Source organism: Argiope bruennichi, chromosome 8 (genome assembly GCF_947563725.1).
Source record: "Argiope bruennichi chromosome 8, qqArgBrue1.1, whole genome shotgun sequence".
NCBI lineage: Eukaryota > Metazoa > Arthropoda > Arachnida > Araneae > Araneidae > Argiope > Argiope bruennichi.
Genome location: NC_079158.1, coordinates 70643702 through 70667145, shown reverse-complemented (window position 1 = coordinate 70667145; position 23444 = coordinate 70643702). Strand labels below are relative to the sequence as shown.

The following is a 23444-nucleotide window of genomic DNA, read 5'->3' as shown; positions in this document are numbered from 1 at the left end:
AGATAAGAAAGAATATATAAATAAAAAACTCTTTATTGTAGTCGAAGTTCTTTAAAGTTCTATAGTTAGTAAACATATTCACAAAAAATTCTTTAAAGAAAAATAAGTTCATTTACATTGCAAATTCCTTGCTTATTGAAAAATGCTAATGAAATTACTGTTGTTTTTATTTTTTATGCTAAGATATCTGCTGAATGAAAACTTTAATTATGTTTTCAGACGCTATAAAAACAATAACAAAAAATTAAATCCAAAATCAACTTGAAAGGATTTTTCATAAATTTAGGAAAATGTTTACAAGACTTTATATATCAAAATCCAATAAACACGAATAGTAAAATTCCGCAATAAAAACCGAATCTAAGATGTGGTAAAAAAACCTCTATTAAAATTAATTAAATCGAATGAAAAAATTAAATTACTAGCAGATGATTTGCTTGGATTTACGGTTGCTAAATATTTCAATAAAATAGTTTTTGTAATTTGATCTTAATAGATTTTATCAAAAAAATATTTTCAATTCTTAATTCTGATAGTTACACTTTTTAGAAGGCTTATACCATTCAATATGGTAAACCATACATTTTCCTAATTTTCTCTCTATATTTTTGCGCAATCACATAGAATAAAAGCAGCAGATGTAAAAATGGACCCATTTGATGTTTATTTTATTGAATTATACATAAAGTCTTATACCGTTCAATTTATTGAGGTATAGATAAAGCCTTATACCATTCAATTTATTGAGTTACAAATAAAGCCTTATACAATTCAGTTTGTTGAGTTACAAATAAAGCCTTATACCATTCGATTTGTTGAACTACAAATAAAACCTAATACCATTCAGTTTGTTGAGCTACAAATAAAACCTAATACCATTCAGTTTGTTGAGCTACAAATAAAACCTAATACCATTCAGTTTGTTGAGCTACAAATAAAACCTAATACCATTCAGTTTGTTGAGCTACAAATAAAACCTAATACCATTCGATTTGTTGAGCTACAAATAAAACCTAATACCATTCGATTTGTTGAACTACAAATAAAACCTTATACCATTCGATTTGTTGAGCTACAAATAAAACCTTATACCATTCGATTTGTTGAGCTACAAATAAAATCTTATACCATTCAATTTATTAAATTATACATTTCCATAATTTTCAGTCTATATCTTTACGAAATCATTTAAGCATGTAGAAAAGAGCAGAAATATTTAAGAATAGGCCACTTTTACAAAAAACTTTCACAATTGCTTAAAACTGAATTTAAGTTTAATTTTAATTCACAAAGCTTTAGAAATTTTATAAAAAACATATCTTATATTGAAACCTACTCAACATGAGAAAATAATCTGAATCTTCATGTTTTTGTCACTGCAAAAAATCTAGGATGAAATATTAGTAGAAATATTGAAAATATTTGAATGACAATGATATGTATTATTGTAAAATACACATAAAATACTTTCAAAAATTAAGTAAAAATTGAAAATACATACGACAAAAATTTGTGCCATGGAAAAGATAATTTTTTGAATTTAAAATGAGGTAAAAATCCTTTATGTGCTGTGAAATTGTTGGAAGTCATAACAAAAAAAAAGCGCCTAAGTTTCGTTTAATTTTTAATTGATTAAAATTTCAAAAAAAGTTATTCTGTATCTACAAATTATATGTATCTTTCAAATTATATGTACCAATTTTGGTAGCTCTAAACCAAATTATTTGACATAGAATGCAAACACACATTTATCTTTATACTTTTAGTTTAAAGTTTAAAAAATGAATTTAGTTTTTAAAAAATGAGCTGAAAACAGAAAAAAAAAAATCTAAGTCAAACATGCGTAATGTTGAACTTTTCTTATACGGAAAACAAAATATATTTCTCATATTATTTTCTAACAAATACCAATTTTTTCTTCATTTTTGCATATTAACTAATCCTTTACATGTTGTGATATTTTCGGAAGTTATAGCAAAAAAAAAAAAAAAAACAGACAAAATTTTGTTTAATTTTTAATTAATCAAAATTTTAGAAAAGTTATTCTAAATCCACATTCTTTTCCTTCAAATTATATGTACCATTTTTGGTATTTTTTGATCAAATTTTTTTATCTAGATTGCCAACATATATAGATACACGTTTATTTTTATACTTTGTAGAGTTAAAAAAAATGAGCTAAAGTAGAGAAAAAAATTATTAATCATTCATAATCCTGAAGCTTGTTTTCTGATACATAAAATAAAATATATTTCTGATATTTTTTCTAAAAAAATATCCATAAATAATTTTTTCTTCATTTTCGCATGTTAACGAATGCCTTCTTTCCCTTTCTAAATAGGAGATTCAAGCCTACTGTTGACCCGATTACACCCTCTACCATCCTTACCAGAAAATTCGAGGCTTAAAGCTACTCAGGTGGGAATGTTTACTTTAGTCGAAAGCGATATTGGAATATCAGTCCAGTGGGACCGAAACACCCGAGTATATGTCACGGCACAACCTATCTGGAAAAATAAGGTGAATCTATTTTTTTTCCTCCCTTGGTCAAATATGTTTAAGGTTATAAATTCCATGTATATTGCGGAACATGTTTCTGTACCAGCTATGTCAGACACTTTTGATGATAAAGAACCCGGAGGGTAGTTTAGTCTCTAGAATTTGTTAGCCTTCATATTTATATTGGTTTCTGAGCTGTAAATATATTTCATCTGTTTCTTAAGTGATAAGACTGTTGTTTTATAAACTGTTTTGTAGATAAAATAGTATTTGAAGGAAAACCAATTGATTACATGTATCTCTGCTTTTTTACATGATAATGTTGCTATTTTTCTGTAAATCCAAACATGCAGAATAAACGTTAAACAGGGACAGACAGATGAATCAAAAACAAAGATCCTATACTATTAAATTCGTTTAATAGTTACTTGGATAGTAACTGGCCTATAAAAAGCATTTTTCAAAAATTTTAATTATATGTTTAGTTTAAAAAATAAATCCTTTTCCTTGGTAACTTCGAAAGGCATTATTCACAACAAATATTCTGCTGTCATTTTAAAAATAAAGCTTAAATAACTACATTTGTTTTTTAATTTTAAAACATTTTTAAGTATACTTTACAATAATATTTTTCATTATTGTAGTTATCGTACAAATTCATCCAACCATTCCGTCGACGTTAAATACACTGTGTGTGTGTGTGTGTGTGTGTGTGTGTGTGTGTGTGTGTGTGTGTGTGTGTGTGTGTGTGTGTGTGTGTGTGTGTGTGTGTGTGTGTGTGTGTGTGTGTGTTACAATTTTATGATATAAAGGGTCATAATATTTGATAGTTACATGAAATAATATTACAAAGTCTTAAAACAGAACCCCTCTGGTCAGTAGTCCTGCAATTATTTAGTTATTACAATTATTTTAGATATTTTATATTGCTGTGTCGAAACGACATATATATATATATATATATATATATATATATATATGGAAATCCGGGGTATTAAACATTTTTGTATGTCCATTTATTCCAAGGTCTTTCTCAAAGATAAAAAAATTTAATCAAGTATATATTTTAAACTTTAGCATCGAATTAATTTTATAACATTTCGTAAAACTTAGTGGGATCAGTTTATTTCAGGGCAAATCAAGTCTTTTGAAATAGTGATTGAATTTTAAGTTGAAATGTTAATTGTGAAAAAATATTGAAAGGTATCAGGGTATCTTCTGGCCTGTTATTTTTAAGCATGGCGGTAAAAAAATGAAAGAAATTATTCGAAGCTGAATGATGAAATTAAATTAATAAAACTCAAATTCAAAGAAAATTTGAAACTATGTACTCGAGGATAAATAACTCTCAATCAAGCTAAAATAACTCTCTCTTTCGTTTATCTTTCTCATATTCTTTCCCCTGTCAAAACAAAATGGATGAGCCCCTAGCAGATGAGTCTGACAGTTACGAAACGTAATTATCCCTTCTCTGCTTTAAATTCTCAAAAATGCATATGAAATTCATTTATTCTGAAAATCCAGAAAAATATCTTATTTTAAAGTGATATCAAATCAAAATACTTCTCCATAACATTCTTTTAGATTTATTTCCATATGTGTTTATCTTCTCACTGATATTACCATAATTGTCTTATTTTTTTTTAAAAAAACTCTATTTAAAAATTATTAATTACTCTATTGGTCAAAGTTTTAACATGGATTTTTTTATAAAATTAATCTATTTCTGATTGTTTGTCTATCGATTTTAGTATCATTAATTCGATTGAAGCGTATAAAAAAATATTGATTACATTCTAATTAATATTCTTGAAAAATTAACGCCATTTAAAATCATTTCTTACGAGCAACTAATCTAAATCAGATTAAATTTTGAAATTAAATGAAAAGGCTTAGAAATAAAAATTATTTTATTTCCATTTATAAAATAAAAAAGGCATTTAATCTGTGATCGTGTTTTGTGACATCATTACTGGATGATTTATTTATTTATTCTACATTATATGTCCATCTTATTATGTCACCGTTGAAAAAATTAATTTGATATTAAATGGAAGTAAAAAATTATCTTTTCGACTGGAGAAAAGAAAATAACCAAATAATGGCATTACTAATAATAACATTGTTTTACAATGTTATTATTAGTAATGCCATTATTAGTAATTTACAATGTCACTCTAGCTAATCAATAAAATTGAAAACATCGTTGGCATTTCATATTCAAAACAAATTAAAAAATCGCATTCTAACCGTTCAGATTCCAATAAATTCATAATTCTTTGAAGTACTTGATTTCAGTTCTTTTTTGCTTCATGGTCACTGGCCTAGATTTAAACCTTCCTTTACTGTAAAGATTACGAGTTTTCAAAAAAAAGTATGCATCTTATATTAAAAATAAACATGCAAAAACTTGTTACATCATTCTTTGACATCTTTGCTTGAACTTTGTCAACCATTTTGATGGATTTGAAATGTTAAATTCACATCGACGAAGTAATAGCGGACAATTTATGTTTATTGTATTGAATGAAATATCATTTCAGGTCCAAATTTTTATGTTATGTCTTAGATGAATATTTGGTCCTGATCCAAGTGAATCGTCAAAAGCTAGACCTTGCAATTCAATGATACTATGACCTTGATAGGCTTAGATACTAGATGATGTTAAACCTACCAATCAATGCAATGATAATATAAGAAAACATGCTACTTAAATAGAGTCAAAATGTCACTAGATCATTTTTATTACGCTATTAAAAATGAAATATGATTCCTCATATCAATCTTTTTGCTGTTATATAATAATACAAATAAAAGAATATTTTTCTAAAACTTCTATCTCGAAATTATTGCCCAAACTTTGGCTTAGAGTTAGGTTAAATGTAAAAAAAAAAAAAAAAAACTCAGGGTTTTTTTATGTTTATGCATGTGAAGAAGGAAGGAATACGTAAAATAATTAACTCAAAATATATCTAGCGTCTAATTATTATCCTTAGCACTTTCAAACGTATAGTTTCCAATTACATTAACTTGCACGCTTACTGTCAAGTAATTTCAGAAGCAGTTTTTCAATGGTGTTAGAATTCCCTCTTCCCACAAAATCTCATAAGTAGCAATTACGTGTAAAAGCTACCATAGAACAAGATCCAAAACTCAAAATACACATCAATTGTCGTCAAGAGTTGCATTCAGATGGAAATTGGTATATCAGATATAATTAATCCAAAAATCCATGAAAATTAGAGCATATAATTTTTAAGATTTTTAATGTGCAGTAAAACCTTGGTTAATCGAAATTCAGTTAATTCGAAATACATATAAAGTTCCAAAACCAAACCTCAAGTACAATTCTGTAGGAAAACAATTATTCTTTTAAGATTTCCTAAGATTTGGTGAACAATGCAGTGACTCAAGCATACTGACAACCATTCAGTAAAGAGATGATGGTAGATTGTTGCTCGGAAACGTTTGGGAAATGTAAGAAACCACCAAAAATTCCAGAGTTTATTTTTTAAGTGATCTATTCATACGCTATAATGCATTTCTAATTATATATTCATTCATATGCTGCAAAGTTAAAAATGAAATTTTTAACTTTAATAAAGAAAATATATGTACCTTGTAAAGAGAGTTATGAATTCGTTTAGCACTTAAAATATTTCAGAATTGCTTACTGCAATTCTATACAATATGGTAATGGATGCTCAGAGCTTAATAAAAATATTCGGTACTTGAAATGTCTTCCCCTCTCACTGAAGTTAAATCTTTTGCAATTAATCTTTTTCAAACATTTCATGATCGCATGAAATATATCGGGTGTAACTTGTATTTTTATTTTTCCATATTGGAATTCTATGCTAACTTGCATTTCTCTCATTGCATTGTTTGTCTCATTCGATTACATTTAGGATTTTTTACAACGGACCATGATTTCCTGTTTTTTAAACTTGAAAACCCTCCAGAATAATCACCGTTTTTTTAATTTTGATATATATATCATTATTTTTCTTTAAACCAAGCTGGCACGTGAAGTCACAACAGTCGCACACCATCCAATCCGATTTAGCGTTGCCTTCTCAGCGCATTCCCAACGGCCATCTGTAAGAGTTTATTTACTCTATAGCCATACGGTACCATGTGTCCCTTGATCTTCCTCTCTTTCGGTGCCAATGTCAGTACAATTCTTGTTGCTATCATTTGGCGGCATTCAAAGTATAAGTCTAGAGATATTTTTTAAATTTTATGGAAAAAGGTTTGGGAGACGTTTCATTTATACAACTCAATATTTGAAATTCTATTTGACCAGTATATTTTAAGAATCTTTCTGAAGCAAATGCTTTAGAAAACATAATTTCAATTCTTGAAATTTAATAAGTTTTCAAGCTGCACTGCCGTAAGAAACCAGTGGGAGTAGGTCTCTCCAAATTTTTTCCCCATAGTCTCTGATAAATTCCCATTCCAGAGAACGCCTTACATGGCATTGACATACAATAGTTACGAAATATCAACTTTTGGTGTGAATTTAACATTTTTACTGAATTTGTCGTGTCATCCTTGGCGAGATTTTTTGGCGATTAACTTCCGACTTTCTTTTAGTAATATCCGAAAATAGAATTAGTGTTTCAGGCGGTTTTTTTTCTAGTTGTTTAGGCGTTTCAAAATTTGGCACACAATTACACTTGCAATCACAAAATGACATACTGAATCTTATATATCTAAGTTATTGTGTTTTTGAATTATCGTGTTTACGTTTTTCTGAAATCAGAGAACGGCCGACCGATCAAACCCTTGCTAGATTTGGTTGAAAATTTGATAGATATCTACACTGTAGATGTTAAATCCGTGTACCGAAACCGAATTTCATTTATCTAGCTCTCTCCATTTTGTAATTATAGCGTTTACTTACATTCTAAGGGAACAGGTAAACTTCCTCTGAACAGAGTTTACTCAAAATTTAATAGAAATCTGTGAATTTGGTGTAATGACCGTATATCCAATTTCAATAGTCTAGCTCAAAGCCTTTTTGAGTTATCTTTGTCACAGACAAACATTTTCCAAAAATGTATTTTTTGATTTCAGAGTGATCTAAAACGTGGAGATTCGTCAGAATCTCGAGTTCGAATATTTTGACGATTAATATACTTTTTCTAAAATAGGTATATGAGAAAATATAAAGGACTGCTAAAACTGATACATTATGCTCATGTAATTTGACTTTACTGCTTATATATGAGGATTATCAGAATGAATGCATTGTTTTGAATGATTAATCGGCATCTCTAATTGGCATCTATTAACATCTCTAATTTATTTACCATGGATTATATTTACTAATTTAATATCGATATTTTCATCGATAAAATTCTTAATTGTAATTTTATATTTCCTGCAGCTGCAAGGCCTCTGTGGAGATTTCAATGGAGATGCATCTGACGACTTCCGCGCTCCATCCGGAGGTATGCCATTTGTATTGGCGAAGAATTTTGCTGACAGCTGGAGGCTTCACAAGTTCTGTCCGAAAGCCAAGCAACCGAACGATGCCTGCGATAAGAACCCTGACAGAAGAAACTGGGCGCGTCATAAGTGTGGTGTCTTAAAAACGGATCTCTTCAAACCTTGTCATTATCAAGTTGAAGTTGAAGATTATTACAAAAGGTCAGTGCTATGCGAATTCAAAATTGCAAAACGTCTGAGAGTCAAGTACAAGGTGGTTATAATTAAAGTTCCACTTTGAAATGGTCATAATATTAAGACAAAATGCCATCAAACTTGGTCAAATGTTATCAAACTTGGTAATAGTTTAAAAGAGGTTGTGGGAATTTCTTTACCGCCAAAAAAAGTACTAAAACTCACCACCAGAATGAAATAGTGCTATATGCAATATTTTTAAGCAAAATAGGACATGAAGACATTAGTTTAAAATGTATTTAATCGTTTCTGAAACGTGTTACAAAACATGTTCAATGTGGTGTCCGCCATTTTCGGAAAGCAAGATAAATCGCATTACTGCATTCTCAACAGTAGCTCTTAGCATATCAGGAAGAATATCACGCACATGTCGGTGTATCTCATTGTTCCAGTTCCGCCAAATTGCTTAGATTATCGCCATAAACAGTGCTTTTGAGATAACGCACATTCAACATGCTTTGTAACACCTTTCAGAAACGATTAAACGCATTTTAAACTGGTTTTTTCATGAAATATTTTGCTTAATAATATTGATACAGCGCCATTTCAGCCCTGGTGATGAGGTTTTGAACAGTTTTTTACAGAAAAGAAATTCCTGTGACTTCCTTTAAACTATTACCAAGTTTGATAACATTTGATCCAGTAGATTTCATTTTATGACCATTTCAAAGTGGAGCTTTAATTATAACCACCCTGTATATGGTTTGAAGCAGATGGCATGTGATGAAACTTATTACAAATGATCTAGATGAAATCGAAACATTAAAGAAAACTAGTGGGTGTTGTCTCCCCAAAACTTTCTCGCATATTCTTTAATAAACTTGTCATGTCAGAGAACATCTTATATGACATTGACGTGCATTAGTTACAAAATATTAACTTTTGGCCTGGATTTAGCATTTTTACTGAATTTATCATGTCATGCTTAGCGAGTTATTTGGCAATGAAACCCTGACACACGTTACTAGTATTCGAAAATCGAATTTGTGTTTCAGATACGTTTTCCCAATCGATTGAAACGAAAATTTGATACAAAATTGAACTTATAGTCACAAAATCTCATGCCAAATTTTATATATTTAAGTCGTTGCCTTTTTGAATCATCGTGTTTCTGAAAGTACAGACTGACAGACAGTCAACTCGTAGTTGGACTTGGCTCAAAATTTGACAGTTGTCTACACTATAGATGTTGATTCTGTGTACCGAATTTTATTAACTTATACTTTTAACAAACGGACTTTTTGTAATATTAAAAATGTGGGGTTATATTAACACTATTCCGTCCGGAGACACCACAGTGGTGTCGTACATAAAGCTGAGTTAAGTAAAATTTGACAATTTATAATCTCCCAATAACCTCAAAAACTGCCGGGAACAAGCAAAGTCATCTTAATAAGTGCTGCTGCCGCCAAAAGAAGAAATTTTTAGCAGACATGCGGACGGCAAAGTGTTAACAACCATATGAAATTATATTCGAACAGAAGGGCAGATGGACTTCCTCTGAACAGTTTACTCAAAATTTGATAGAAATCTGTGAATTTGATGTAAAAATCACACACCTAATTTCAACCATCTAGCTCAAAGCGTTTTTGAATTATTTTTGTCAGAGACAAATAGACTGACATTATTCAAAAATGTGTTTTTTAAACTGAAGGGGATTTGAAACGTGGAGATTCGCCAAAATTTTGTCTCCAAAATTTTTGACGATTACTATATTCACTTTATGCTGTGTATACGAAGAAAGTGCAAAAAGACATTCTCTTACTTATTGAAGATGTATGAGATCTTTATGGTAAGCTGTAAGGTTATTACGATACTTGAAAAATGAGGGAATTCTGTTATTATGTTAACTAATATTTTCAATAAATCAAGATTTTTTAATGCGATTTATTCAAATCGAATTCTTAAATAGCTTTGGCGATAGAGTCAAGTAAATAATGTTGAAGACAATTATTTGCTGCTTCTTTTTTATGAGATAAAAGTCTTCACAATAAAAATTTTAAAGCAAAATCTGAATAGCAATAATTTACAAGAATAAAAAATAAAGATTTATATTCTTTTCTATATACTTATAAAAAAATGTTATAACATTCAGATAAGAAATACGAAAATCCGAATGTCACTATTGATTATGATATTTTGTTCTCTATTTAGAAATATAATAAAGAATTATAAATTTAAGGATTCATTGAAATCACAACAATAGACAAAGAAGGATTGCTGTAAAAATATTTTTTTTCTGGGATTGCTAAAGTCTGTAAAAAATGCAAAAAGAAAATACTCTTAAAAATTTCTTCATTAGAATTTTCTTATAGAAATGTCTCTGAATATATTCCTAATATATTTTATTCAGCTCCAAATATTCGGTATTTTAGTGCCCTAAGCACCTATTTTGATTTAAGTACTTTATTCCAAATTTTTCATTTATAACTTCCGTCTACAAATTTTTCTTTTACGATGTAACTATTTCGTTTTAACTAGATATAATATTCTAATACATATACTATATGAAATGCTGATATTATATAGAAAATTTTTAAAAATTATAGTTTCAGTGGCGTTAATAATTCAAATATCTTTGAGAAATTTCTATTTATAGAATTCCATTTCCATAAGTAGTTCTATAACTGAAAATTTTTTCCTAGAAGCAAGATATTTTTAATGGTTTTCATTTAAAAAAAGAATATATTTATCTTATTTTTGTTATGTATGAAAGCTGGAATAAAAATTGGCATTATTTTAACCTTTAGTAAATACATCATGAAAGTCTAGCAATACAAAAACTTTATTTGTATATTTTTTCGTCTGATTCCTCCCCTAAGTGAATTTTGAAAACCTTTTTTTTTAACGTTTTCTAACAATTTTCTAGGGATTAAACCACGCATAAAACGAAAGCAACATTAAATGCTTGAAAAGGCATCAGCAAAATATTTCTATTGAAAAGCTTCGCTTTTTCCAATGGAAATATTTGAAGATAACTTTAAAGTACCCAAAAGAAATGGCTCACTTTTTCTTCTTTTCTTTAAAAAAATACAACGTAAAATTCGAATATAACATTTGGAAAAAAGATATATTTTTCTGTTCTCAAAGCTGGAAAAGTAAACTTGAAAATTCTTTAATAATATATTTGTTATCATATATTTTTGTAATTTATATAAAATTTGAAATAAAGTATCACCATCTATTTCTTCAAACATCCAAAAGTATGCTCTTTAAAAAAGTTTATATGCATAAAAGGATTTTTCTGTTATATTGAAAAAAAATATTTAGAGAGGCCTATAAGTTTTTTTAATCCAGCAAAACTTACATTCAAATGGTAAAAAGTACCACAAGATTTATTGCTTCATTTAGCATAGGAATTTGAAAAGCAAATATTTGTTGGAATGTTTAGTTTATTTTATGACCTAAAAGATTTTATTTTTTCTCCCACTTGTATCCCTGATGCAAGTCCGTTGAAAAAAAGGTAACTAATGTTATAAAAAGATAATGAATTTGAATAGCTGTTGCATCCTTTGATCAGGTAAAATAATAATAAATAGTTTTTGCCATAAAGGTGATAATATTATTGATTAAGTGTTAATCAAATAATACTTTTAGTTAATATAATTTTACTTCTTATGTATTAATGATTGCAGAAAATATGTGAAATAAAGGTGTGGTGAAATAAAGGTATTGAAATTTGTAGCTAATTTCAATACCTTTATTTCACTATGCTTAAAATGTCAGCATATTCTTTTATTATTATTATTATTATTATTAAGTCAAATGGAAGGAATTTATAATTAAACATTTGTCGAACCTCTTTACAAAAACAAGGAGTTACAACGAAAGCAGTAAAAATCAAAAAACAGCAACGTTAACATACAACGTATACTCATTTCCTTCCTGTGGTTAGGCTTAAAGCTTAGACATATCATTCTCAAGTTCTTCAATTTATTACCGGATGTGGATGTTACCCCTCTTACATTGTGAGATTCTGTAGGTTTGAAAGCAACACTTGCCTGTGCAAGAAACAGAACACTACTTGTTGGAGTATCAAGACATTAAACAAATTAAGAAATAACTCCATTAAAACACAGGAGAAGTCAAAACTATATTTAAGAGCCAGTCAAATATGGAGACAATAAAAAATGTGTGGATGGTTGAGTTAACCATTCAGACAAGACAAGCAATCAACTCTATTTACAATCTACATACATATATATAACATAATTAATTTGAAAATAGTGGAAATAGACAAGGTATGATACTATGCGAATTTAATTTGATACAAATAGTTGAAGGAATGTTGAGCAGCCACATCACCCCCCCCCCCCGAGGAGAGAAATGATTAAGCTTGGAAAAATGTCCGTAAATTTTACATGCCATCAGAGCGAGTAGTAACGCGGATGGTCCTTGGACATCCTCAGTGAAGATTAGTGACATATGCAGCGGAGACTAGTAGAGGCATTTGCAACGGAGACTAGTAGAGGCATCTGCAGCGGAGACTGGTAGCGACATCTGAACTTCACTTGGCGATATCTGTATATATAAAAAAAGGACAGGAATAGAGCTCAGGATAATTCTGTGTAATTGTATATAAGAAGAAATGGGTCAACTAACATGATAATTGTGGTTGGAAAACACCTACTCTGTAAGAGAAATAGGGACATTCGTAGAGAATGATAACTATGGACAAGGGACTGTTTCGACACATCGTTGTAGAAGAGAAGTCACCAAAACGACTTCTGATCTATAATAGTTAGCTAGAAAGATGTACATAGGTCACAACAACAAATCTTGTCTATGTGCTCTTTCTTGGTGCGGGGTCAATAATTAAAGCACTTGTTCCTGTCTTTTAGTCCAGTCAATCGAACTTCAGTTGTGAAGGATATCCAAATATTAAAAGTTTCCAAGCGAACAAAGGACTAAAGAACCGCAAAAGCATATAACTGTAAAGCAGAATTTTTGAAAGAACTTTGGAAAATTTAATTCGTAACAAATGAATAAAATTAAAAATCTATTTCTTTTCTGATAACCGATAGAGTTGTTCATTTTTATCTCTCTCACTTTCAAGAAATATAGCAAACACTATCTAATGACATTATCAGATTAATGAGTAAAATGATCAAAGGGATAATGAAGTGAAAGTCTAATGGTTTGAAAATTAAGCAAACGTGCACGAAAAGAGAAGTATTGTATGATCATTACTTAATTGCATTTATATTCAATGGAATAAATATTTTGTTTCAATTCCCAGGTGCGTGTCGGACGCCTGTGCTTGTAATTTGGGTGGAGACTGTGAATGTGTGTGCGCTGTTATTGGAGCATATGCTTTGAAATGTGCCAGAAGTGGCGTTATTATACCTTGGCGATCTCAAGAACTTTGTCGTAAGTGTAACACCTTGTTTCATAAAAAAATATTTGTAATTATTCAAGATTATTAGTATTTTTTAACATTTTTATCTATTGATACTTGGGTTTGAAAAACATTTTATTAAATTTCATTTTTTTTATTTTCTTTATTATGTCAGTGAATATTGCATCAAGGAATTATTAGAATTAACTTATAAATATATTATATACATTATAAATAGGTATGTGACAAAATCACTCACCTTCTATTTTCTGTAGCAATGGTTGGCATCTAACATAACAATACTTAATAACCCAGTATTAATAAATCCATGAACACAAAAGGAACATTATTTAATATATTGGACGAGCACTAGGAAAAGTGTACACATTAGATCTAAAATGAAAAATGCATAAATGAACAAGAAGATGGTTGGATGTTTTTATACAGAGTTCTACACTGAAGAAAGCCATGTCGCACATAATAAGCAGCTAGTCATTTTCTTCCTAAAAGGAAAAAAAGAAGTTCAATGAAATAAATTGCTATTTCATTAATATTCCATTTCTAAAATGGTACATAGGAAATGGATAATTTGGGATGAGTAAAACTCTGCTTATTATGGAAAGGGCGCCTATGATAGGTGTCTACTGCCTCACATATAATTGAATTAGTATCGCTTCGCGCAATTTCATTTGTATCCGTGGCTCTAATGAAAACTCGAGGGTACCGTTTGTTGTCTAATAGTGTCTTTATAAAAAGTGGGGAATTCTTAATTAAACCCGATGGCTGCTATAGGTACTACTTCAATATCGAACATCAGATTAACCCATCTCAGTATTAATACCTTTCTCAGATAGTTCCCAGTTTGTTACTAAAATTATCAATTTCAAATATATAAGTATAAATGCATTGTGATCTTGCTGTTAATCCTATGAAAGATTTCTAGAATTTTTCCATTAAAACGCGTTTTCTTTTGCTACAGGAATCTTACATTCACCTCAATTTGTTAATATAGCAAATGTCTAAAACTAGAAATTCAAAGCAAAAGAATATAATCTCTTACTTCCTATTATATGAGGATGTGGGTATTGTACATTTAATATAAGCCAAGGGCAATGATAAAATTTTAAAGTGAATGATCAATTACTGAATTTTAAGTATTAAAGCCAATAAAATGGTACCTTTAAAGGTAATATCAAGTTAAATTCATTATGTTGTCAAAATTCGAATTATATTTAGTTTTCGTAAACATTACAATTAAATCTTCACAGAATCAAATTCTTAAGAAATAGTTTGCATCTAAAGCAGTGAAATATCCTCTAAAACACAAGATTCCGAACAGATAATATTCATGCAACAAAATTTAACTTTTACATATATGGTTTACTTAAAATAATCCATTAGCACAAGATATTGTACGGTATCTCCACGATGTAATTTGACATTCTGAATACCAGCCAGCATCATGTAAATATCTTAACAATGTTTTGGGGCATTTTGAACTAATACTGACGCATTCCAACATGGAATACATATAAAAGCTGAATATAGATAATTCATCATTGCTTTTCAATAGACATTTAGTGTATTTTTACTGCTTTGCTGTTTACAGATAATTCAATGTATATACAAAATGTCCCCTAGAGAGTCCCCTCTTTGTTTGTTTTAATATAACTTATTTTCAATATAGCCGTACAGTGTGAATCCTGCGACCGTTACTCTCCGTGTATATCTTTATGTCCACCACCTAATTGCGACACATACTTGGATCCACCAGAAAGTCAGTCTTGTTCGAGGGAATACTGTGTAGACGGTTGCGAACCTAAGCCTTGCAAACCTGGCCATGTCCGTAGAAGTGCTACCAATTTCACATGCGTTCCTGAAGATGTGTGCGATGAAAAACCTTGCATTGTCATCGAAGGTATAGCTTACAGAGAGGGTGAGCGAATCGAGCAACCTGTCATTGGAGATGCTTGTCAATCTTGGTAAATAACTTAATTTTCCTTCTTTCTTTGTTGACAGTTGCTACAAATTTGATACCATTCTCTCTGAATGATACAATTTGGAGCCACTATCGCTTGTAAGTCCGAATTTTAGATTCCAAAGGGATAAGGTATGCCTTTGAGATTCGATAATAACTAAACTTTCGCCGTGTAAGTGGGTCTTCTATATTAAATATGTTGTTGTAGAGCTAATGTCCACAGGATGGTATTCCATATGAGAAAAGAGAGATTTTCAATTGCTATTTGATTTTCGGTTCAAAATTGCAAACTTCATCTATAAAAGAAATCCCTTAAGTTAAGTTCTCAATCTATTTAAATAAACGAAATATTGAAACTTTGGAATTCTGTTTTGAAAGATATATCAGTAAATTACAGAAATTAATTCTTAAAATCTATAGCAAGCAATATGATTATACTTTGCTCGATTCATTTTTAGCATACTCTAATGTCATTACATATTAATATTTTTCTTGATTTTCCTTATTTTTAGGGAGCAGGGCTACATTCTTACGAATTTGGACGTTCTGTTTGAAATTTATAGCTTAAGCCTTTTCCGATCATAATAAATATCATTTTAATATTTTTGTACTTTAATAAGTGGTCTTTTTTAATTTTGAAGCATATCATGATGTGTTCAGTATGAAATCATCACGGTACTCGAAAGCAACGCAATCCGTTAAAAAATAATGTAATTTATAACATTCTTAGTAGATCTATAAGCTTGAAATTTATATATTTATGTATATATTATATTTCAATATTATATGAATTCCGAATGTGATATCTGAAATTATGTGGTTTTTTATGTGAATTCCATGTTGTTTATTTAATTGAATTTAGTTCTGTTTTGGAGCAATATTAGATAGAGTATTCTGAAGCGGAGCTCATAATTCTGAATTTTTATGAGACAAAATGGGCAACACCTGAGTAGCAACATTTCTCCAAATTTCCAGACCATACTAATGAGAAAATATTTGATGCTTATGAATTTAGATTAATACAGTCCCTATTACCTAATAATTATTCGGTAGAATCAGGTTTCCTTAACATAAATCCAGGTTTCTAGCCTGAAATCCTCTGCATCTAAAGCCGGGAGCAAACCACTAGACCACCACCCTCTTTTTGTGAATTTCCTATCAGATTTTCTCTTGTCAAAATTTATTATAGATTTTCTTCTTGGTAAATTTGTCATCAATGTGTCTTCATATTTGCAGCGTCATTGCCATTTTTAATGAGCTTTTTCTTACTGGCAATTTTAGGCGTAGACTTGACATTTTGATTATAAATTACAATGCAGTTTTGCCATTTCGACAGTCATTTATATATTTTCAGTGTCATGTACTTTTATGAACTCGTAGATTTTTTCATTATTTTAATAAAGCCAATGGATTTTTATCTCTTGAAAAAGTTATATTATCAAAAGTTATAAAGTTATAAAAAGTTATTATAAAAAGTTATAAAGTATCTAATTATCGGCATCAAACTAATTTACCAGTTTGATGCCGATAATGGCTATTAGTTGATTATAGGCATCAAACTAATTTACCAGTGCCTGATTATAGGCATCAAACTAATTTACCTGTATATGATTATAGGCATCAAATTAATTAACCAATACCTAATTATAGGCTCCAGTTTATAAACCAATTCCTGATAATAGGTATAAACTAATTTTTCAATATCGATATATGGACATCAAATTAATTTGCCAGTATCGGATTATAAGTATAAATTAATTTGATATCTAATATTTAAAAAAATATGGAAATCATTTAATATTTTTATTAAATAAAATAATTTGATCAAGTATTTATATCAAATAAAAACATTCTTTCTTGTTTAGTTACTGTCGCAGCGGGCAAGTGGAATGTCTCGGTGTACCTTGTTCATATTCAACAATGGCACCATTAACAACTTATGTTGAAGAACAAACATGTGAATTCACCGGTTGGACAGAATGGATAAATTCTGCAAATCCTGATGATAACGTAAGGAACATTTATTGAGTGAATGAAATGCGTGAATGAAGTGCGCCCCGTAAAAAGGGTTGTGGCGTGTGTGTAGCTAAGTCGTTCTCTTGGCCCTAGATGGTGCTACTATAAAAAAACAAGAGACGCTTCCCCACCGGCTTAAAATCGCTGTCTTCGTAACAGCGGGTTTGTCCATGGCAAGTGCCATAAGAAACAACAACATTTATCTTAATTTGTTGTGATTATTTAATAAAGAAATATTTTTTTAATTATCAGTCATTAAAATCAATGTTCAGAAATGAATAGACGCTATTTTTATTCTATTAGTTTAATTTTGTTTTTTTTCTGTTGCAGTATGGTGTGTTGTGAAGAATTCGACTCAAATTTTTCTATCGCAGAAAAATTTTACTCTATTGCAGTAAACACTTTAAAGCATTTTACTGCGTTAAAGTGTACGTACACATTTGAAACGTACACATTTGAAAACACATTTGAAACACATCTTTCAAAATATCGAATTTTTTTTCATTGTTTAGAAGTGTTCTCTGATCCTTTAGCTTTCAAACGATATCAGGATGTTATCAATATTCGGAATATTTCTAGAGTTATAATTATTTTTCTTGAGGTACTTTCTAGTTTCTCAAGAAAAGCACTTTGAGGTACTTTCTAGTTTCGTTTTTTTTTTTAAACTCATTTTATGAAGAATGATATTTTTCCACTATGTTGCTTCCTTCAAACAATCATAACTCAACAAGAAATTAACCAAATACATTTATTTATATATCAAAATAATCTGTATGAAATAGCGGATGTTTTGTGCCTCAATCAAAGTTATATTTATAGAAATAAATTTTTAACAGCTATTTAAAAGTCAAAATGACAGAAAAAATTGCTTTTCCTATTCATCATTGATGAAAAAAATTGTTAAAAAAACTATATTTTTCTAACTTGATTGAGGCAGACAACATGAAGGCATAACTTCCAACTAGAATTGTGTGTCTATACAAATTAGAATTTAAGATATCATGTTTCAAAAATATGCTAATTAGCTCATTAAATATTAATAAATTAATTAATAATTAGTGTAATATGGTTTTTTCTCACTGAAATGAGTTTAAACATATATTAATGACTTACTGTAAAAAAATTGGATTTTTAAAGTCAAAATTTAAAAAAAAAATCTTCTAGTGTGTACGTACACTTTAAAACATAATTAATTTAATTATATTTAAACACAATAGCATTTACCATCGATGATTCACAACATTTAATTAAATCAATGAAATATAATTACTTATTTTTCGTTTTTGTCTTTTAATTTTCAGAAGTGTTTATTTAATCTTCATTCTTCTTACGTTAAAAATTTATGGTATTGTGAAAAAGAGTCGCAGATTTTTTTTTCGTGCGTGTATGTGGCATAAAAAAAATCAGTTAAAATATTCTCCTCTCTGCTTTCTCGCATTCTTAAACAATCAATGACACAAGTTTACTTTTACAGTTCCTGTGATAAATAACTAAAAACCTCTAACCGTCGCCAACTTGGCGACTGGTAACTCGGCATTAGCTATTTTAACGTAATCTGAAATCAACAAGTAAAACCGGGAATGCAATCATCTCGGCAAAATCGGTGGAAGATTTCATGCCCACGTCACCTCTCCGCTAATTATAGAAAGACACGTTTACATTCAAGGTCATGTCGTGATTCCCCAAAAGTTAAAACCAGATCCATTATTTCGGATCCCCTAGATATAATAAATTTAAAAGATATTGTTATACAATTAATTATTATCCAATTTTCTACAAAATAACATGTTAGGAAATATTATTATTGATAGATAGGTAAGCATGAAATATAAATTTAAGATTCGGTATAACAAAATCAGAATGTACTTAGATGAAATGAAATGTTACCATTTCAGTAAAATGATATTATATTTAATAAGGCATAATTACAACCGACTGAAATAGGTGAATTGATAACTGCACATAATTTAACTGTTAGAGACAGTTCTGAACTCCTTTCGTGACTCGTAAATTCATATCGGATAATTACGCATAATTATCTTTATAAGTTCATTTCATATAATTACACGTAATCTATATCTATACTTATAATAAAGCTCAATGTGTGTGTGTGTGTGTGTGTGTGTGTTGGCGCTCTACAGGCCAGGTCATTTGACATACAGCTACCAAATTTGGTACATGTATACCTTAGAGCTCGGGAATGTGCACCTGGGGTCCCTTTTTTTGAAATTTTAATTAGAATTTTAATTATTAATTAAAAACTAACTTTCCCGCCAAAAAAATCTTCCATTTTCCCCACCGCCAACTTTTCCGCCAAAATAATCTTCCATTTTCCCCAACGCCAAATGATTTAGTCTTTAGTTCTTTTTTTCTCCCAACAGTAATGAGGCTAGGGTTAAGATTTTTCGGCGGATTATTTCAAACGATTCTGTTTATTTTCTTAATGTTTTATGCATTTAAAATTAAACATTGTTAATTAATCCATGTTTCAGATTCATTCTGAAGTACTTTTGAATTAAAATAACACAGAATAAAGGAAATTAAAAATGTATAATCTGCATAGCGTTACCCCAACTGGCGTAGAAAAATTCACGCATTTGCGTTACCGTAAAAGGCGAAGAAAATTCACGCATGCGCACTGTGTTCTGATTGTTGGCATGGCAACCATTAACAACGGACGATTTAAATTACTTTTAGGTTAGTTGTATGCTTTTGTAAGTAAATTGTATTTATGTTAGTTATATATATTTTTTGTATATGCTTATAGTTTTAAGTACATCGTTTTTTAAGTAGTTTTTTTAAACCTGTTTTCGACCGATTATTTTAAACGATTCATTTTATTTTCTTAGTGTTTGATGCATTTAAAATGAAACATTGTTAATGAATCGATCCGTTCATGATGAATCTGAGAAAATTTTGTTGACAAATTCTTGAGATATTATATAAATTAAGAAAGATATTCTTTAGTGCCTATAAAGTTTAAACGCTCAGTGACTCTATTATCAGTAATCATATTATTAAAAAAAATGCTTTGTTTCAGTAAAAAATATTATTATATTAATTGCAGATTAATCATTTACACTTCAATTTAAAGCATAAATTCTACGAGGGGTAACAGAAAATTAGAGAGATACATATCACGTTATGACTGAATGCCTTTATAATATTATGAGTGAATTATATGACTATCAAAATTTGAAGTTTTAAAATAATTTGCTGAAGAATCTATTAAAGTTGGAATTGCATAAAATATTTAATTATTAAAATTTTAACGAACATTAAGATTGGCGAACCGGCTGGTCGCCAAAGGCGGCTAGTTATCTTTATAATTTGAACATTATAGTAAATCTAATGCTGAGTGCAGTCGTTAAACAAATCTAAAATAATATAATTCGTTTTATCCGGTATTCCATTTATAGTAAATTTGTTTTCTAAAACACTTATCCACGAAAAAAACTTAAGAGTTGTTTAATATTAATTGTAATGTAATATTTTATGTTTTATTTTATTAAAAAAAAGAACTTTTAAAATATCTCTCTCTGATTAAGATCTTTAAAACTTTGCCACCGTTAAAGTTATATAACCGTTACAACGGTATTTTGCAATAAAAACAGAAAAAAAAAACTATTTATCTTTAAAGTCTTCATTCAGTTCTAATTTTTATATGTACACTTGTTGCACATGTCAGAAAAATTAAAATCAACAAAGCACTTATTTTAATTCTCCTACCATTAAATAACTTAAAAATTGCTTCATAATGCTAAGAATTCTCATTATATATATATATATATATATATATATATATATATATATATATATATATATATATATATATATATATATATATATATTTGAAAGAGTAACTTCATCGGACGCTTTTTTTAACTAGTATTAACTGTAACAACACTTAGTATTAAATGTAATGTAATATTGCGTGTTTTATTTTTTTTAAACCTTTTTAAAATATCTCTCACTAAATAAGATATTTAATATTTAGCCACTAAAGTTACAATTATATTTGGGAATAAAATATAAAATTAAAGTTTATTTATCTTTAAAGTTTTTTTTTAATTCTTATTTTTACAGGTGCGTTGATTGTTCATTTCCCTTGACTTTAAAGAAAAACATGGTCTACAAAATCACTGTTTCTTTTAAAGCTTGCTAATAATATTTCCAAACTCACGAACAAAAGAAAAATAACACTTTAATCCTTACTATTATTTCTCGCAGGAATTAAATTTCGTACGAAACTTCGGAAGTGTGAAAAAGCGTCATCGGTTCAGGGAGCTTTTCTTTTTACTTCAGAAAAACTTGGAATGCTATTTGGAGAAAACAGGGAGATGTTTCTTTTGTCTTTTTTTCATCCCATCATTCGTTCTTTTTGTTTCACAGTCTTCATTTTTCTTTCATAATCTTTTTCTTTTCAGTTGTATTTCTGGTAAGAATCATCCCTCCAAAATGGGAGAATTAATTATATGGCTTACCTGAACAAAGAACTCTTTTTTTATCTCTTGGGGGAGGGTTTCGGGTTTTTTTTCTAATTAGAAGTATAAATAGCACATAATTTTCGAGAATGAAGTAATTGATAACTGAAGGAATACGAACTCTGTTTTCGTTAAAAGATGCCTTTGTTCTTATGTGCTATTTTTATTTTTTTTATCCCAAACTAATGTTGTTTTTTTCTTCAGCAAAAATTGTTAAGAAAATATTTAAATAAAAAAGCAAATTGTGGAAATTCGTTTTCTTCGTATAATTTCACAATATGACGCTTCTCATGGTCGGACGTATAATTTAGAGAATCAATGATTATCTGCCCTTCTCTTTTTTCAAACTGTATCCGAAATTTACAAATTTTGTACCAAATGGCAGATATATCAAATTTCATTTATCTAGCTTATTTCGGTTAGAAGCTGACACATTCACATATACATAAATTAATAGATACAGAATTAGTCAACCATTGGATGAATGTGGACTAACATATAAAATCGCATGGTTTGTGTAAAGGTGACTATGGTCTTAACAGGCTCAATAAAGGAAAATATCGCTTTATTCTATGAATATTCCAATAAACACTAAGTGCTGTAACAAAAACACAGTAAAATTGTACACAAAAATCAGTACAGTTAGAAATTAACACGGACGGCAAAGCATTAATTAAATAACGATAAAAAGCACTATCAATAGCCCTTAGCGTCTAACAACTTAACATCTCGCTCTACAAACAGATTCCTGTGATATTAACCTTTTCGAACATCTCAAATATTTATAGCATTCTGGTGGTGCTCCACGTCATGTAATATCATCCAGAAGAATCCTCAGATCTCGGTTTCTACTGGGGATTTTGTGTTGAAATTTTTGCATTTTCAAAAATGTGAATTTCTCACCACATTTGCCAAACTGATCACCAAAATAGTTAACAGCCTTCAAATGTGTCGTCAGTTCATATTTCATTAGATTAGCATTCATTAATCCTACAATGCAACGTGTAGCCATTTGGTTACACGTTTTTATTTCCATTTATAAGCTCCACATGACGATTATAATACATCACCATTCTAAAGGGCAACAATGAGTTTTGTTTAAACAATAATGAGAACGTTTGGAAATTCTTTTTTAAATACATTTTGACAAACATTTATAGAAAAGATCGATATATGGCTATAATATTACTAGAATTATTTTTACTGGAAACTAGGGAAAATATTAAGATGGTTGTTGTATGAATATTTCTACCATTACATTATATATATATATATATATATATATATATATATATATATATATATATATATATATATATATATATATATATATATGTAATATTATTTTGGTGAAGTAGAATGCAGTTTGAAGACAATGAAGATACTTTTAATTTCGTGACGTCGTTTTATTTCATTTTGAAGAAGCAAGCATATGTACAAG

At 29.2% G+C, this 23444-nt stretch overlaps 1 protein-coding gene across 2 annotated transcripts in view; it reads left to right on the top strand.

Moving 5' to 3' along the window:
* Positions 1-23444, top strand: part of LOC129981119 (uncharacterized) — a 472677-nt gene that overhangs the window by 243609 nt on the left and 205624 nt on the right. For both annotated transcript variants that reach the window (XM_056091801.1, XM_056091800.1), the window contains 5 exons: positions 2342-2520; positions 7892-8154; positions 13427-13557; positions 15213-15507; positions 17369-17513. In XM_056091801.1, coding sequence (XP_055947776.1) covers positions 2342-2520; positions 7892-8154; positions 13427-13557; positions 15213-15507; positions 17369-17513 — 1013 coding nt within the window. The remainder of the gene's footprint in view (positions 1-2341; positions 2521-7891; positions 8155-13426; positions 13558-15212; positions 15508-17368; positions 17514-23444) is intronic.